The sequence below is a fragment of the Branchiostoma floridae genome, chromosome 9 (assembly GCF_000003815.2).
Source record: "Branchiostoma floridae strain S238N-H82 chromosome 9, Bfl_VNyyK, whole genome shotgun sequence".
Classification (NCBI taxonomy): Eukaryota; Metazoa; Chordata; class Leptocardii; order Amphioxiformes; family Branchiostomatidae; genus Branchiostoma; species Branchiostoma floridae.
Window position 1 is genome coordinate 17,825,475 of NC_049987.1, and position 18,409 is coordinate 17,843,883.

An 18,409-nucleotide genomic window follows, 5' to 3' on the forward strand; every position below is an offset into this window, starting at 1 on the left:
TTACGGGGGTCATTGATAACATCACTAGCATAATTAAGTGACCATCCGTATTGTAAATATCTGTATCTGTATCGATAAAGCCGGTATGATCGCCGGCGCGCGGCAGCAGCTAAATATGAATTATCACAATGAACGGCCCGTCATACCTAACCTTTGCACATCTGACTGGAAATGTTGATCGAAGCTACAGCGAGGATGCGTCTATTGTACTTTTCTGACAACGAACTCCACTAAGTGACAGTTCTAGGGAAGAACATATCAATCCTTGGTTACAAACGTTAGTGCTTGAAGGCATAACTGTTTCTTGTTGTTTTCTGAACTGGTTTATGATACTCCGTAATTGATACATCTACGAGGCTAGTCATTTTGTACGTCATGCATAGTCTGAATATTTGCTTTCTGTCTTCAAGTGAATTCCAATGCAATCAAGTCTGTTTTCATTTTGGTGATTTTCCCGAAAGAGCGTTCGCATAAATGTATTGTTTTTATGTTGACTAAGACAAATTAAGCGGATAGTTGTTTCAACGATAATTTAATCTTGACACTAAGGCCACACCTATTTAATTTCCTGGTTCGCGGATTTTTTCATAAAAAATATGGAGAAAGAGGGCGAAATAAGAATAAAAATAAAAATTGTAAAATGGTTGGGGTAAAGGTAATGGCTAATCCAAAACAAAAAGAAAAAACGTTTTCAGCTTGAAAAAAGTACAAAAACACTATTATTGTACAGTAACAGCACCTGTACCCACACTTTAAGGAGCTTATAATATAAAGGCCAATTTGCTACACCAGAAAGTTGGTGAATGGTTTCATTAATGGTGAAAATTTTCTGAGTGGTAATTTTTATCTTTTTGTTTTTTTTTCCCAAAAATAGGAGCGAGCGAATCCGTGAACCAAGAAATTAAATTGGTGTGGCCTAAGGGCATGATGATAAGAGGTACAACAAAATGAAGAAGAAAAAACTAACATCTCCGTCTTCTTGGATCCTTTAAATTTGTTTCGACATCAACATCGTGTTGTATTGGTCGGTCGGCAAATCACGCTCTTCCACAGATCTAACCCTACGATCTAGATCTGTGCCACTATTTCCATTCTTACGTAATGATTTATTTACATCCCTGTGTTTAGATAAAACCAATTTCACGAAATACGATACCAGAAGTAAGTTTTTACTTGAAAGTTCACATGAGTTTGTAGAGGTCATTCTGGAAAAAGTTGAATTGTAATATCCAACACACAAACAATTGGACTTACCAAAATTTTCGACTGATCAGCTCCAATCTTTGTCAAGAAATGAGCAAAATAAGTAGATTATGAGTAGACTATATATTCTGATCTGACAGCTCTTATGATGCTAAGATAAATATGTTTATATAAAAAATGTTTATATAAAGATAAATATTGTTTGTAATTTGAAAAGATAATGGCACTCATGTTTAGCTATAGCCCACCTGATTGTATAAAGATGTTTGTTATAATACAATATATTTTGTGAGTAGGATTTTGAGGTTTATTCTGTATCTCTATTTTTCTAGTCGACCATGCAAAATTCTCTGTGCTTTTTGTCGTGTCAATTAAGCTCCATTGAATTCCATTCATTGGTTGAAACTCAAAATTTTCCACATTCCTCAAGGCTGTACTTCTGAAGGCAGCCTTACCTCGAGAACGTTATAGAACCCACCACACTTATCTATAAAGAAGGATTCCATCCTGATGTGAGTGGTTCAACAACTTCTGTCTTATGGCCGCACCTGGGGAATTTACCGTCGTATTGAGGTCCCCTGATCGATCATGAGTTAAAGCGCAAAATGACAGTCGCTTCAGATCCTTGCAATTTAACCTTGCCTTAAGTAAGCTCCTTGCGACTCAAAAGACAGTAGCTGGCCCACCCAATATTGATATGGTAACTTGATTACTGTTTTATTGTTAGCCTTGGTGTGTATTGATTAGAAAAGTATGTTATGTTGTATATATTAAGGTTTTTATTATAAGACTAAAACATGATTAATTCAGCCAGTTTTATAGCAAGGTATAGCAGGCTGCAACGTTGTTTTAGTATGTATGCATATGTCTCAATAAAATAAACCATGAATATATTAAAAAAAGGAAACCTTCTGTACATTTGTCTGTAAAATTTATGTCCAAGTTATCAGACTGTTTTGACTTAAAACAAACTTTTCCTACGTCGATGAAGGTCATCCAGGTAATAAGATACATCCCAAGACAGTTTGTCAATGAAAGTCATATAACTTTTTAAACGTTCAGACGTTTCAGGTAACATACGTGATCTTTCGATCGCACATGCTAAAGTTCAGTATTCGATGGATTTGTGTGTGAAATCATGACTGTTACTCAACGATTACAATATCATGTAAATGAGACATGATACACCTTATTCGTGAAAACGTTTATTTGTATGTTCACATCACAATAGATATGAAAGTCTGAATATGTCAGTGTGCACCATATTGCTTCCTAATTAACACAGTGTGCCTACATATTCATGCATGCATAAAACGTTTGAACCTTTATCTATTATTTGTTGTCGTTAATGGGAAGCTCAAATCGGCCTGCAGGCCGCTTTTCATTGACGTCATGAGGGGGGTACAGGTCAGATAGAATATAACAGTGATACAGATAACATCCAGTCCTTACAAATCTAGTTTAGAATCGTCTGGGAAAGGGTACATTCATGATTTATTATCGACTATAATAAATATACATAGCATGAAAGGCATAAGAAGTTAACAGATATGTGTAAGATGTCAACCTCATAAACATAATTTGGTATTGTCTTTGAAGACAATAGCTATAGGCAAAATATCTTTAGAAGGCGAATAATTGTATCACATTGTATCCAAGCACATGATCACAGCACATTTCACTTATAACATTATTCATATTTGTTGCATTATTTTGACATACAAACATTCATCAGAACGACATAGATATATCAATCTAGATAAGTTATGCAGTCAGCATAGCTACGAAGTTATATAACACTACATATATTATATATAGACATATGTGACTTTATCTAGATGGTTAATCATGCATATGGCTATATAGGCTATATATGAGAGTACAGGCCAGACTTTACATATACAATATATATAGTGCATTATATAGTCTTTCTAAAAGAAGAAAATTAGAAGCAATCATTCTAAGTTAATACGTCTAGATTTAGTGTTTACAAGAATAGTAAAATTTTAGGTTATTTTTGCAGTAATCTTCTTCGGCTCTTGTCGTCTCTTCAGTACTAGTATTTTTGCAGTACTAGCAATAAAAATTAATTATGTTATGACCATTTAAAATTGGGTTACATAATTATAAATTTCATTAAACTTTAGACAGTATTCTTCACAGAAGAGCTTCATCGTTACGAACGACTTTCTGTGGGGTAACCTATATCCGATAGTATCAAAAGCAGTGTGTTTAGGGCCATCAAGACGATGGATGGTGGTTTCATTACGATTTCTTTTGAAAAAATTGCAGTTTTTAACGACAGTCTGTCGATTTGAAACTGTATTCCTAAAACCCAGCAGATAAAGGTTAACCAGCGTTAAGTTTTGAAGCTTGCCTATGGGTCAAAACACATGCATGGCCATAGATTTATTGAGGTGTAATGCAGAATGGTCCATCGGATAAAAGCCCACTTTGCGGATTAAATTAGCGGAATAAATAAAGAGATTCGTGAATAGATTGATACATAAAATGAACCATGATGACGTCCTAAGTCCCGTTAGCCATCGTGATGGTTACCTCAGAGTCTGCATTTTCTTTCTTAGGGGACGCTTTGGTGCAGGCCTGAAAAAAGAGATACATTTGGTATATTATATTTATTTCATTTGGTATAAGAGCACGACTAATATTTGCATGCAAAAATTTGTGCAATTACTGAAGGAATTGAAATGTCTATAGTATCATACCTTTATTGTGGTTGACATATCAATGCTTTGATGCCATGAAAAATGAACGAAAACTGTCCCTTCTACTGTGTAAGCAAAATCTACCGTTCACTGATGTTAGATTTTGCTACCTTGGTAAAGGGTAAGAAAAGGTAGTCTTTAGGGCGTTTAGATGCTGTAGTGTCATTGAGTTGGTATTCACTGTCTAAGGTACAGCATTAAAATTCGGAGCCAAACACTTTCCTTTCAATCCCTTCTACCTCCACTTGCAAAATCAGGTACACATTTGTTTAGTGTAGTAACCATTTTCCAGTGGAGTAAGAAAAGTCGTTTAAAGTGTGTTTCCCGAGGGACAACATCCATGACATATCACGGATTCGAACCCAGAACCTCTAGAGTCAAACAGCATAACCGTTACTCCAAAACAACGTTATCTTTGCCAACTTGAAGTAACCAGAAACCTAACCCTTTTTGGTGAGTTTGCGCCCCTGATGTCCAAAACACTCGAACAGACCGACGATACCACCAGCGGTGATGCCGAGAAGCAGCACGATGAAGACTCCCTTGAAGTTGTTGATGCGAAGGACGCCATCTTGTTTGTTGTGCTCCATACACTTGCCAGGTTTCTCCAACCACCTATGAGAAAAGAAAACAAACATCATGTATAAACTAGAGAAGTATTTTGTGCAGTTTATTTTGTAGTTTGTTACTAGTATGAAATGATGAGTTTTTATTGATTAAAAGTCAAAAGTAATCACACGATAAAGGAGATATGTCTATGCCATTGTATCCATGTTTTTAAATTGATGTATCAAAATGATACAAAGATTAAACGGCCTATATCAATACGACATACTCATATCCTAAGGAACGTATGTTTAAAACATCTATGTTAATTTCAGTATATATATGCTTGTAGGGTCTGTATCTGTATCTGTATCTATAAAGCCGGCATAACCGCCATTTGGCGTAACACACCAGCTTCGCGGGCACGCGGTGCGGGTCTCAACGACCATATGTGAAATGTGAATATTTGTGGAAAATATGTCAAAGTCTGTTGTAGAGCTTGATACATTTGCGAAACGATTTCGTTAAGTGTCTCACTTGAGTTTAAGACTGTCCAGAATTCCTTCGTCCTGCATCGCCATTAGAGCTCTGTTCATTGGCTCCAAGTATGGAGATCCGGCAGGAAACGGCAAAGCAATCTGATAAGAAACAACAAACACTTGATGATTCAAGAAAGTCGAAAAAAACTTAACTGACTGCAGCAACTGGTCGTATTTGCAAGGTAACCTGTGTCACCCCTCGTCTTTTTAGGCAATGAGTGTTGCTAAAGTTTTGCGATTTTTCATAATGTCATTTACCAGCAGAGATGAATTTTATGATATTTTCTATATAGCTAGCTTCTTACCAGAGTAAAAGTTATCAACGCAACTCTTCCAGCATCGTGTTAGTTACATCACAGCCCCAAGCGCTCATTTACAGTTGTGGTGAATCTTGGTCTAGTTCAAAGTTCAAGATCTCGGAGATGCTATAAACTAGTAGGTTTTTCGTGATCTACCGTTATTTTCAACGGTTTGTTTATCATTTCATAGGCATTTAGTCATTTCACAAGTCGGGATCGATGGGAAATAATTGTGAAAATATTCAAAAAGAACCGGCCATCACAACTGATCTTGAACTATAACCTAGACCACAATGCATTACTACTGCGCACGTACAAGGGTAAGATGTCATATCAACATGGCACCTACCATTGACTTGAAGAAGGGGTCAGAAGCCAAGGTGAGGTTGCACCAGTCGTTTTGCAGCACGTATTTGTAGTTTGCCCCTGCGATGAATGCATAGTTGCCCTCTGATGCACGACGCAGTCCTTCCTCTTTGGTGTCCAGTATGGCGGTGTCCCTATGTTCCTGCATGTACTTCCCCATGGACCGGTAGGGAGGGAGAGTTGTGTTCTGTACGAACTTCAACAACGTGTAGCCTCTGTAGGTCCCTGTTGAGAATCAAACAGTGAATGGTAATCAACTTCCATGCTACACCAAGGACTTGAAAAAAATACTACAAACAATAACTGTTTTGTTTGTTTGTTTTGTTGTTTGTTCTGCATAAACGGTGCTAGGACATAAAAAATCTTGAACCACTACACTATTCCTTTCTTATTTGAACATCGGATAAAGCCATCATGATTCTTTTTAACTGATGTTATAAATTACACCATTAGACAATGTATTTAGAATTTGCCATTATTGTTTCTTTGTTCTTCATAACTTTGAAGTTGTAATGTTATGTAGCTATATGTAGTATCGTAGGACTAAAGTGACTTTTGATAAGGTTGCTGACCCTTTGTAGATTTAGTAAACACCCCAAAAGCAAGGTAGTGAGAATAGATGAACGTAAAAAGGTGGCTTTAACAAAAACGTCTAGGGAGAACCATATTTTCTCTTAAATTCTCTTATTAGAATAATTTCATCATGTTGGTAAAATATGGGATATAAACAGGGAAGACAACAGGCGGACCAGGAGGATCAAGGAGGCGGTCTGGGTAATAAAATCAAACCGGGACGAGGGTGGATATAAACTTGGTTACGTTTGGGATTGTCATCTGGCCGCAAAAGCGCCACCTGCATAGGCAACATCTAGCGGCGAGAAGCAGAACTGCAGTCAAAAGCTCTGAGGAAGGTGTCTGATAGACACGGAAACGTCAGCTAAGTAAGTACATTCTGGTCGTGTAAAAGAATTCCCCTATATCCCATATTTTCTCTTGTATTGCTGTATATTTACCATAGGGCATGGTGCGTTGTGCGATGAGTTGATCAGGGGTGTGGATGGAGTACACTTTGTTAGCCCTCCCGAGGAAGGCCGCCAGGTTGGCCGTGTACGAGGCTACGGTCACGAGAATGAAGAACCACCAGGTTCCAGCAACGACCTGGAAATAATTTGGAGAAAAAATGTCAAAAAGACCCAGAAATGATGTCAAGAAAACTGCTTTGACGGGGGCATTGGACAGCAATAGAAATAGAAAATGGTGACATTCAAATAACTTTGGACACAATTTAAGTAAAAAACAACAACTGCAAAGTATGTGGCAATAATAATAATAACGATGGTGTTGTCGATAATGATGTCAACGATCATGGTAATGATGATAATAATGATAACAATTTTAATTATAATGGTAATATCGGTAGTCATTTTAGTTTGCATTTGTATCTTTGTAAAATTTTTCTGAGTTTTGTTCTCAGTACAGTACAGTCACGATTGGATAGTGGCCAGTGGACAGAAAGGATGTCTAAAGTGTGCAGACCTTAGTACAAGTCGATAGATGTCAAATAACATACCCGTCCAGCAATGGATTTTGGCAAATTTTCTCCGCCCTGTCCCACTAGACAGCCGTACGTGAACCACGCACTTTGCACTAGGTTCATGTTATTGCCTTCATCTGCTTCCACAATACCTCGTTGTGCCAGCCCGCGCCATTCAAACGGATCCAGCCTACGAAGAAAAGTATGCAAAGGTGACATCTTACTGCACTTGGGGCGCTGATGTGGCACTGCGGGGTTCGAAAGAATATTGAACGAATTTTAGAGAAAAAGAAAGAATTTGTCTATGTTTTGTGTATTTTGTTGTATTAAGTACGTTTTACGCAATATCTAAAGTATAAAAACAAATCGGCGAAAATAACACAGCAGTGCCAAGGTAGCCAAATCCCGCAGTGCCGCACCGGTGCCCCAAGTGCAGTGAGATTGACTGATGTATCGCGAAATATCAGAAATCGTATACAGCAATGATGTATAGCTCAAAGCTAGGTTCTTAGCTATTTGAGTCCAGTAGTAAAGACGTGTTGAATTTTATTAACTATGCCAATACTATACCATTGTACATTTCCAAAAAGTAAACAAACGTTCACACGCCAAATAGCAACTGAATATGGTTTTGGAAACGGTCGACCGGTCAGACATTATAATACCCAGTTGCCAGATCTGAGTGATTGCTATTTGGCGTGTGAACCTGGATGTCTAACCTTCATCGACGATAAACAATTACTCACAATAGCGATGACAATTATGATACTAACCTGTTAATAAGAAAGAGTGAGATGCTGACTGCAACGACGGCCGCCCCAATAGCGGCCCATACCAAAATCTCGAACGGAGCTAGGAACTCAAATATTCCAGCGACGTCCATGATGTTGAGCGTGGAATCTGCACGTTTGATGATGATGTAGTAGCCTTGGTGGGCCAGGGGAAAGGAGTACTCTAAAACTTCAGTACGTCTGGAACGTGTGGTAGCTCCATAGAGCACTGCGTCAGCCTGTTGTGTGGATAATACAAATGTTAGGGCAAATATGACGTATAAGTACTTGCAATGCAGAAAATGTAGATGAAATATACAGTAGTTTTCTGGATAGCTTGTATACATGAACCTTTGTGCTCTTCGCATGACAAGTTCCGTACTTCTATGTGTGAGTATTTGGACGATAACTATTTTTGTTTGCATAACTCAGCACTGATGAATTCTTTATTTGGAACTTCATCGGGAATAGATTCATTTCCAATTACGACCATCTTGCAATTTGCTCGCGAGAGTAAGGTATTGCGAGAACTCAGGCGATCTTTACCTAGACGAGGCCGGAGATGGTTCACGTTGATCTCAGATAGGCTTAACCCTACCCAGACTTGGGGTTGGGGGCTGGGGGTGGGGGAGGGGCTAAAAGTGCCCGCGCCAACTTTGACCTCCTATAGCTCCTAAACGGCTTGTGCTAGAACAACCAAACTTGGTGACTTTTCCTAAAATATTGTTGGCAACAATTTCAAAAAAATTGGGTAAGTTTATGATTTTTCGTGTTGCCATGGCAACGGGTTTCTGAAAGGCAAATTTTACAAAAATCACTAATTTTGGTTTAAACAATGGGGTTATAAGATTTTCTTGCTAAACTAAACTTCTTTTCATATATCTTTAATATCTAACACATCTTAGTTAAACATTCATAATCAAATATTCATAAATTATGCTAATGAGATGACGTAATTGGTCAAAATCCAAGATGGCCGACAATATCATAATTTAAAGTATAACAAGCTTATTTTCTCTCAGATTTCATCACTACGTGGACTTTTCTTACAGAAAACATTCATGTGAACATTTTTAATCCATTTTCATGGGTTTTGAGCGTTATATGTTGAAAAAAATGTATCTTGAAAAATTTAAGGTTGATAATCCAAGATGGCGGATAGCTAAGCTTTAGATGACGTCATTCTGTGACGTCATTTTGACGTCGTTGCGTCGGCTTTTGATAAAAAAAAGTCTTATAACACTTAAATATTAATAAGAAACCTTTATTGGTAACTTTTTGAGTGAGATATTTAGGTATTATTCCCCGATTTAGCCAAAAATATCAATTAATGACGTCATAATTACGTCAAATTACGTCATAATGATATAAAAATTTTCAGGAATTATAAAACTCGATGAGCACAGCCCCCCTGCAAATTTGGTGATCGTACAGTAAGCCGTTTTGAAAATACGAAGGGGGGGGGGTCGAATGAGCCCCCCCTCCCCCCCAGTCCAGGGAAGGCCCCCCCCAAAAAAACAGTCTGGATAGGGTTAAACTGTATTGTAAGGTAATTCGAAATGCGACTAAATAGGGAATTATATCTCACCTTCTTATTAATAAGTGCACCGGTAAGTCCAGTCCATTCACCATTAACTTTCTCACCGATTTTGATTTTTGTTAGATTCATCACCCATGTGAAGCCAAGACGTTTCTAGAAAAAAAAAGAGGAAAATTCGATATGTCGTCTCAACGCACTTCAATGAAATCAATACAATGTAGAATCACGTAAGATCAAAGTACAAATAAATAATGGATCTACAATTAGTAAATACATCTTGTTGTGCAATCAGTTGTGCATTGCAGATAGGGAATTTTTGGTGATTTCTGTTCCTATACAAAAAGAAACATTCACGATAAGGTAATGAAATTACCTGCAAGTGGTCCATTAGATCAGGAAAGAATCCCTCGAAGTTCTTTCTATGACAGGGCTTTTCATAATGGCAAGTGGCGCCATCTTTCAGAGTCAGCCACGGCCTCTTCTGTAAGTTGTACCAAGACATAAACGTGTACTTTCAACTTCGTGAGAGGGAAATCATTAGATCCGTAAATAATTTCATCGGGTTGGTCGATCAATCGAGCAAAGTCTTTGTTTCACAACCTTCTTTTCATTCTTCCGTAGGTGTTTCAGCGACTATCTGTCGTCTTCATCAGTACAGAATAAAACAAAACATTGTCGGTGCGATGTGAAGTAGACAGAGACAGTGCAATCCGAACTTAACCTATTGCACTGTCTCTGTCTAATTCAGAAAAGATGAAATTTTTAAATGTACGTCCAAAAAAATTTGAGTGATATCCATCACTCTTTTTTATAGCGTCACTACAATTGGTTTTGTTCAACCATATGAAGTATCTAAATACGGTTTACATTGTCAGATATCTGATGCTGATCTTCTGAACTATTGCCACTGAAATAAAACATGGTTGTTAAACCTAGCCTTAACATAAAAGAATTTGGGCACTAGCCTATGTTGAAAATTTTCATAATATAATCTTATACGTTACAAAGGACGTAACACAACGGACAATATTGGATGTCAATTATACACCATTGTTGTGCAACAAAAGAAGTGTTGGTTGTTTCTTACCACTCTTCCAAGGATCTTAAGCTGTCGTCCTCCTAAGACAGGGTCTGCCGTCTGTTGGTGTTCCAACTTGGTCCATGCCTCAAAAGTGACTCCAACTCCTTCCTGCCAATGTCCGACCTTATAAAGGAAAATAAGGCATAAAAGTAAGATCTATAAGAATATATGTTTATGCAAATGCAAAAAAATGTGCCCGATGAATGTGATCCCCACACATGTGTTTTATATCTTAAATTATTAGATATTCTTTAAGTTACTTGATATTCATTCATATTCAAGTTACTAACTAGCCTTTTAAGTAGCATATATTTAAATTTGCCCATATAGTTAGTTTACAAATATTTTACAGGGTTATGCACGTATGGTAATTGCGTTAATCAAATCTCTTCGGCAGAGCATATGGATTAGTACTAAATGTTTTCCATTACATATAATAGATCGTCCTTATTTTTGTATCATCAAATAACAGCACATAGTCATACAAATAACTGACAAAAACTAAATATCATGCTCTGATATTAAATTTGTTTTGCATGAGAGTTTTAACGTATCAATTTAGATTGGAAAGTTAAGAATATTACTGATAAAACCATTATTTCGCGTCAATAAAACTAGACTTCTCACGTTCGCTGGTCGTCCTTCCGAGGAAAGCTGCATTATCTCAACAGAAAGATCCATCCGCGTTCCCTCGGGACCAAACGCCACAGTCCCCGTACTCCCGTTCAGCCGAACCTGTTTATAACGACATTACCATTGATTGCGTGCACAAACATCCAGGGAAAAGAGATGAAAGAGGCACCGGGGGTCACTGGAAGGTTTTTAAGGCTAATTGTCTCTAACAAATCATGTTTTAATACGGCACTAATCTGTGAAAAGATACAAATCATGATACATATCCTGGATGGGCTATCGTAAACAAGTTAATGACATTAGAGTACATCCAACTGCCAAACATGTGTAAAAGCCATGATATTAGGGCAAAGCTTGTAAATGGCAGCGTAGGGGAGGTAGACAAATATAATAGTATACGATAGTAATGGTTAGAAGTAATAGAATTTAAAAAAGATCTGAAACTGGCTTGATGTTTTTCTTAAGAGTTCATCCCCACAGAATATGTAGAGTGATTTGAAAAGGTGGCGTAGCAAGTAGTAGCCTGGGATTCCTTTTTCCTATGAAAATAAACATGTGGTCTTATCACCAACACCAAGACTACCGACAGTCTCAAGTCCAAGATCAACCATACAATCATTAACAATTGAATACATTTGATTAACATGGCTGGGATGTACCAATATTGGTCTTCAAGCTTGTAGAAAGGGTGCTAAAAGTTGCAAAGGCTGCTAGATGTATTCAGGTCTGAGGCATACCCTATATACAGATTAAGATACCTCTGGAACTGCCGTCCGTATCCCATTGCAGACATCCTGCTCATTAGCAGAAACCATGGCCGCATGGGAAACTACCGACGCCGCGTCGAAGGCCAGTGCGTTTTGGATACTGTAGCTTTGGTTGGTTCCTCTTAAAGCATCATCGAACATAAAATCTGTCGTACCGTGACTCCGCAACTGGAAAACTGTCAGATGTACTCCCGTATTCCTGTATTCAAACAACTCAAGTTTGTTCAACTCCTGCAAGAGAGAAATATTTGTCGACATTGTTTATCATAGATACAGGTATGCAAGTGACAATAGATCAAGGATGTCACAGTTATAAAACAAAGAACAGTCAATGTTAGAATTTCTAGTTACACTTACCAAGTTTGATAGAATCCAATGGTGTCTTGGATCAAGCATGAGATGACCATGAGCCTAATAGTATATGGACGAATATAAATATATCATGAAGCCGTCATGATGTTAAAATCAACAAGCCACTTCTATTGTTGATATATATATATATATACATAACTAATTTCTTGTATTTTGGCCATATCGGCAGTAATAGCCGCATTTCTAATGATTTTACAGCCGAATAAATCAAATCAGAAACAACAGATAAAAATAGAGGTAATATTTTTCTTCACAAACAATTCTTCGAATGCAATATATCCAATAACACAAACTCACATGGCTAAAGAAAGTAACACTTTATACACGTACAGATTGCAACCGTTATTGGTGTAAATCATAAAATGATTGTCAATGTCAGCGAGATTGCCAAGACCCTCTAGCTAAAGAAACGTAGTAAACCATATACATACTTGATGAAGAACTTCGTTGGTCACTTCAACATCTGCAATGAGAAGAAAGCGCTTTTCCTTGCGACTCTTTGAGCTCCTGAGGAAGATCTCCAGTTGTTCGTAGCGGGTTCTCTCATCATCGGGAATCTCGGCCATACGGTAGAAGGTAGAGGACTGACTCATCAACGACATCAGCTCTTCAGATACCTCGTGGTAACCTGAAAATTAGAATTCAAAGTGATTAGGTCACTCTTTATGTAGATACGTAGCTTGTAGACACGTCAACCATCGGTACTTTGCATGAAAAGTAGCAATTTACCAAATAGTGATAAATCCCAAGTAAGCATGGTAATGGTTGTTGTTGACGACATTTGATATTTAAGGGAACCATTCCCATAATTGTATGTGTGTCTGGCCTTTCGGGGACTCATGGAAAACAATTTGTAAACATTACTAGACTTTTCTGGCATTCAATTTTGATAAACTCACTTTTCGTGCAGTGATTTATGTGTTCAAAGCAGACCAAACATCTTAGAGTTTATTCAAACATTTTGCAGCAAAATGTTAGTCCCTCACCTCCTGTTTTATTGTAGAATGTGGTTACAGAACATCAACCAAACTTCTCTATGGTCAAATTACACTTTTCTTGCAGTGTACGTTAAAAATGAACATCTCAGAGCTTTTTTTAAAACAAATCTCAGTCCCTCACCTCCTGTTTTATGGTAGAATATGGTAACAGAACGCCAACCAAACTTCCCAATGGTCTGATGTAACATCATGGCCAACTCGTTAGCTGAAGGGGTGATTTCCAGAGTGTCGACGTTTGCCAGGACGTGTTGGTTCTTGTTGACGGGCGGTCCCACCCGTATGATGGGCTGGGGGAGGGCGCGTAGGATGAATGAGGTGTCTGGGCAGTGATCGTCCCAACAGTCCAACACGACGGTGGCACACACCTCTTCATCACGGAAATTGGCCACTTCTGTTTAGGAATAGATGAATAAAAAAGACGCAAAATACGGACAGTTCTAATCTAAGGAAAGACGCCAAAAGGTATACAGAATCTAGCCATTTCATCAACAACGCAAGACCTAGCTGTTCACATGTAATGCCATGACAAATTATCCATAGATTTACCTATCATACTTATACCGCTACATCATTAGAAACACTTAAAGATATAGATCTCTTGGCATAGGTCGTTACAAGGACAAAATGTTCTTCAAGGATCACTTCAGGTTGGCTAATCACTAAGTATGTTATTTCAATCGTCACCTTGCTTTAATTATTTAAGTATAGTCAGTGCCTATTATTACAAACAAGGTGACAGAAGGTCAACTATAACCTTGGCGGGTAGATTTCTCTCGGTTTTTGTACGATGAAATCTGTAAACTGATTTTATTATTCGATTATGGCATTTTTGATATTTACCAAATTGATGGTTTAAATTCATCGTAATTGTTATGTTTTTTTTTTTTTAAAGTTTGATAATGCACTTCAACATGTGGTATTCTACATAATATTACGGAGCAAATATACCACTTAATACATTACTGTGAAAATGAATAAGACGTGAAGGTTTTAATGTATGTTCAGAAATAATTATAACGTAAACAATAAAATAGAATAGCTGATGCAGAGGAAGCTAAACAGCTGCTGCCTGATCAGTGCCTTCTCGTTTGAGTGATATATGAATAAACTCCATTACGTAAAGTTAGATCGATGATGTTAAAGAAACTACAATATCTAAAATGGGATACACACCTGCGCTTAAGACAGGAAGACTTGCATCTTTCACGTTGATTGTTTTCTCGACTTTGTTGATCTGGACATTTTCCGGGAAGTCCTCGCTTTCCTGGATGGTTCTCAGGGCCTGGTCAAAACCGGGAAACGCCTTTCCAAGATTCACAACTCCTGTGGTGGTTCAACCAAAACGGAAAAAAAAGCATTGTGATTAAAAAAAACAGAAGTACTAAAACATTTTAGTATGAATTTTCAAAAATAATCTTACATTTGAAGATCTTATACTTGAAGCATGTCTCACATATCAGCTATTTTGATATCAGTACTTCATTCAAGGCTCTTGGGTGGTTAAGTGAAGACAAAAAATTAATGTCTTAGGAAGTTTGTTGATAAACGCCTCGTTGATATATTGATCTGTCGAAGCTTCTACAGTTATATAACAGACAGTGTGAAACCAAAGATATATGTTTGAAATGCATTCAAAGTTTGTCATGTTAGGATAAATAAAGCTATTTTACTGAGCGCAACCTAAAGGGGCCACATAGTATACTAAACTAACCAAGGCGTGAGAACTCAAGTACATTCAAATTCAATACGAATTCAAATATGACAAATCAACGTCTTATTGTGATTCTTGTCTTTTGAAAACAGATGCACACACCTCTTGAGATATTGCTGTAAAATTAGAATAGGAATTTTATAAGTATGACGATCGATGTATATAGATACCATAGCTTGTTAAACAACAAATCTTATGATGCCGAACTAAATGTAATAGTTTTCTTGATCGATTTAGACAGTTTGTCAATGCTCATTCGGTAGTTCTTCACAATTAAGGCTGGGAAAATAAAGTACTGTATCTTATCAGGAGAAAGACAAACACTTAACCTACTTTTAAGGCTTAGAAGTCATTTGTAACATCTTCTCTAAGTGTAGCAAGATAAGACGTTATCTGATATGCCACTAATGCAGCCGGAAGTGTTTGTAAAATGTGTAGAAGGAAATGTAAAATAGAGAGGCATCACATCGATTTCTACAAGCTAGAGCCCCCTCAACAGATTGAGGAAAATAAAAGGTGTATAGCTACAGCAAGAAGCCTGACATCGTACTAATTTGGTTAGCTTAACCAACGGAAAAGCCGGGCCATCTCATTTAGGGGTCGAATTCAACTACAGGAAAGACATGACGAATATAAATAGTTCGGTCATATTTCTAAAATTCACATTATTCTGTCCACCAAGAACACCTTGGTTCACACTACCAGCCAACCAAGACATTTATGATCAATAGCTGCCTAGCAAATGAACAATTCTATAATAACGAGTTGCCGTCTCAAATATGTACGGTATCTTGATATCAACCAAAATAAGAATGGAATATGGCAGATTCCCTTAGTATTTTTCGGTGTGAAGGTTATTGGGGTGTGATCAAAGATATATTCAGATTGAAAGAAATACTGAAAGAAATGCAATACGCAACTTTTTCGCACCCCAAAAATGCTACAATATAAGATTACAAGATTACCTATTGTGCGTTTTATTTGTATTGGCTGAAGAACAAACTAAAAACGTTATCTGTTTGTATCATAGACTTACCTTGCGTCTGTTTAAAAAATATGTGTAAGTGCAAACAGCAACATTGTCCTAGTGGAAAACTCTTTTTCTAGCCAACTTCAATGCATTGACAAACAGGCGCTTCGTCTTTATGTAGTCCTATTCAATTTGACACTGCACATCTTTAATGCATACACTGCATTTCACATTTGTACAAATTGCAAAGACAGCAAAAAGATCAGGAAGTTTTGAACATGTGTTCTGACTTCAAGCTCCCACTATTGGATTTTCGTTTCCATATCTATAATGATGGAAGCGATGAAACTTAAATACCCCCCCCCCCCCAAAGAAAATACACCGAGAAAAAACTTAATCCAACGAACGTTACCGATTCTACCAGAATCTTTTATCATAGTGGACAGATGTGAACTATTTAAGACTTTTTAATAAACTAACATATGTATAACTCTAATGGGAATATGAAGATGACCTTTTCAAATTATGTATCCGGTATACGCCATTTATAAACAAAATTCCTTGAAATATTCTTCCACTTTCCGCAAATAGATGAGGAGAAACTAACAAAAGCAGAAGATCTATAGACAAACATATATACGACTGCACTTTTAAGCAAGTAATTTACAGTAAGAAGATACTAAAAAAAATTCAGGGTTGCTGGTTATCAAATAGAGATCATAGCAAAGCTCGTACATACCAATGGTCACGTTCACGGCGAGGCCACATCCCATTGCCAATGAAAACACGACGTACCACAAAACACCCTTCATGTCTTTTTCTATCGCCGACGGAAAACACACACGCACGCACAAATGACCTGAAGGCCTTATGTGATCTACCCTATCTCTTTCCAAAATGGGTAACGAAGTTATCGCTGCCTAAAATGTCAATTTAGATGGCAATGATGTAAGGTGCCCTGCAAGTAAACTGGGCTGCGTCGGCTCTTGTTACTCTTCTATGAGTCACGACCTGCTCGTGTAATTGTATTAAGTTGTTACCATGATAATCAGTGGGCAGTGTTGTGATTGATACTTGTACTGATTGATTGATTATCCGTGTTGGTTGAATTCTTAGCTGTAGGATTTGAGATTTGAGCTTTGTCTCTATGCAAAGGAATTGACTCACCATGAAATTTCAGTAAATGTTGATGACCTTCATTTGCTGTCTGATTCACTGCGCTGACTTTCCGGAAAGCGGAAACGTGGTGACGTCAGGAGTGAATCAAAGGTGGCACAAAGAAGGAATGTACCGCCGTCATGGTTCAGAGAGGTTTAAAAACTACCTACTTCTGCACCTCTTATGAAATTTGAGGCTGATTTGAATGAACATATTATGGTATTTGTGGATAGGTGTCCATCAATCCTTAGCATTCAACTGTCCCCAATTAGATAAGAATGAAAAAGAGTTTTGTTCGAGTGTTTTAATGATTGTAGGAGATTGCAGGAAGTGAGATCGTTGTGATAAAGCAAATAGGATAATGGCCCAACGTTTTAGGACTTAAAAAGTCTTCTATTAGAAGATCCTACCAAGATAACTGATACAAAAATCGTTACTTGCTACTCTTAAACGAATGACTTAGAGATGCAGGCAATGACACCAAGATTTAACAAAGTTGGCACTGGAGAATAAATGCCTGATCAAGACTAACGTTTATAGAAAGACTCCACAAAATAACATTTCTTGGAAGAGCAATATTAGTAAGTGGATGCTTGTGGAAGCCCTTAGGAGGGTAGTGGTAAAAGTAAAGCAGAATGACGACTTCATTATTCAACTATTCATCGCAGATCATCGCACAGCACTCTCTTTGAACTAATCCACTTCATGGGAGACTCTGGAATAACATGTTGACACTAGAATGAAATTATCACACCGACATAGGAGAGGATCACTTAATACGAAGGTCAATTATACTGCTAATGTCTAGACGAAAAGGCAATTATGTAATAAACGACACTAATGGGAGGGCCATGAGTTCAAGGTTATTGGATTATAGGGATAATATCAGTAAGATAATTGATTGTGGAATAGGGCAATGATTTCCTGGAACACTGTCATCTGTTAAGAAAAGTATTATTGAAGAAAAATGCAGAACAATTAATTTTGAATGTAAAACAGTTAGCCATAGCTCACTTTTTCTGTGTAGATCCATGGATCATATACGAGGGGTGATCAGTATGTTCTCGACCTCACCAAGAAATAACAACCACGACTCAGATTCTCTGGCACAACTTCATAGTAGAAAGTCTTTTATCATATCCTCCAATTTCAATCATTGGAGTCATTACTTTCCAGGCATTCGTTTTTCCTAAATT

At 37.4% G+C, this 18,409-nt stretch overlaps 1 protein-coding gene across 1 annotated transcript; it reads right to left on the reverse strand.

Moving 5' to 3' along the window:
• Positions 1 to 2,396: 2,396 nt before the first annotated feature.
• Positions 2,397 to 16,945, reverse strand: LOC118423630 (glutamate receptor ionotropic, kainate 2-like). The gene is made up of 17 exons (XM_035831863.1): positions 16,795 to 16,945; positions 14,548 to 14,697; positions 13,496 to 13,765; positions 12,808 to 13,004; positions 12,362 to 12,415; positions 11,996 to 12,235; positions 11,232 to 11,339; positions 10,611 to 10,727; positions 9,897 to 10,004; positions 9,572 to 9,676; positions 7,987 to 8,222; positions 7,250 to 7,403; positions 6,693 to 6,837; positions 5,663 to 5,904; positions 5,013 to 5,113; positions 4,375 to 4,544; positions 2,397 to 3,806 (listed from the first exon to the last, which is right to left on the reverse strand). The coding sequence occupies exons 1-17, from the start codon at positions 16,865 to 16,867 to the stop codon at positions 3,733 to 3,735; spliced, it is 2,544 nt and encodes an 847-aa protein (XP_035687756.1). The 5' UTR covers positions 16,868 to 16,945; the 3' UTR covers positions 2,397 to 3,732.
• Between the last annotated feature and the right edge of the window lie 1,464 nt (positions 16,946 to 18,409).

What these genes read in the sequence shown, in the direction of transcription:
- LOC118423630 (XM_035831863.1), bottom strand. Translation starts at nt 16,867, where the DNA reads ATGAAGGGTGTTTTGTGGTACGTCGTGTTTTCATTGGCAATGGGATGT. An exon ending in TCTTCCTGTCTTAAGCGCAG is followed by an intron (nt 13,766 to 14,547) that starts GTGTGTATCCCA and finishes ATTCCTAAACAG; the next exon opens with AAGTGGCCAATTTCCGTGAT. An exon ending in CGGAAGGACGACCAGCGAAC is followed by an intron (nt 10,728 to 11,231) that starts GTGAGAAGTCTA and finishes TTCCTTTATAAG; the next exon opens with GTCGGACATTGGCAGGAAGG.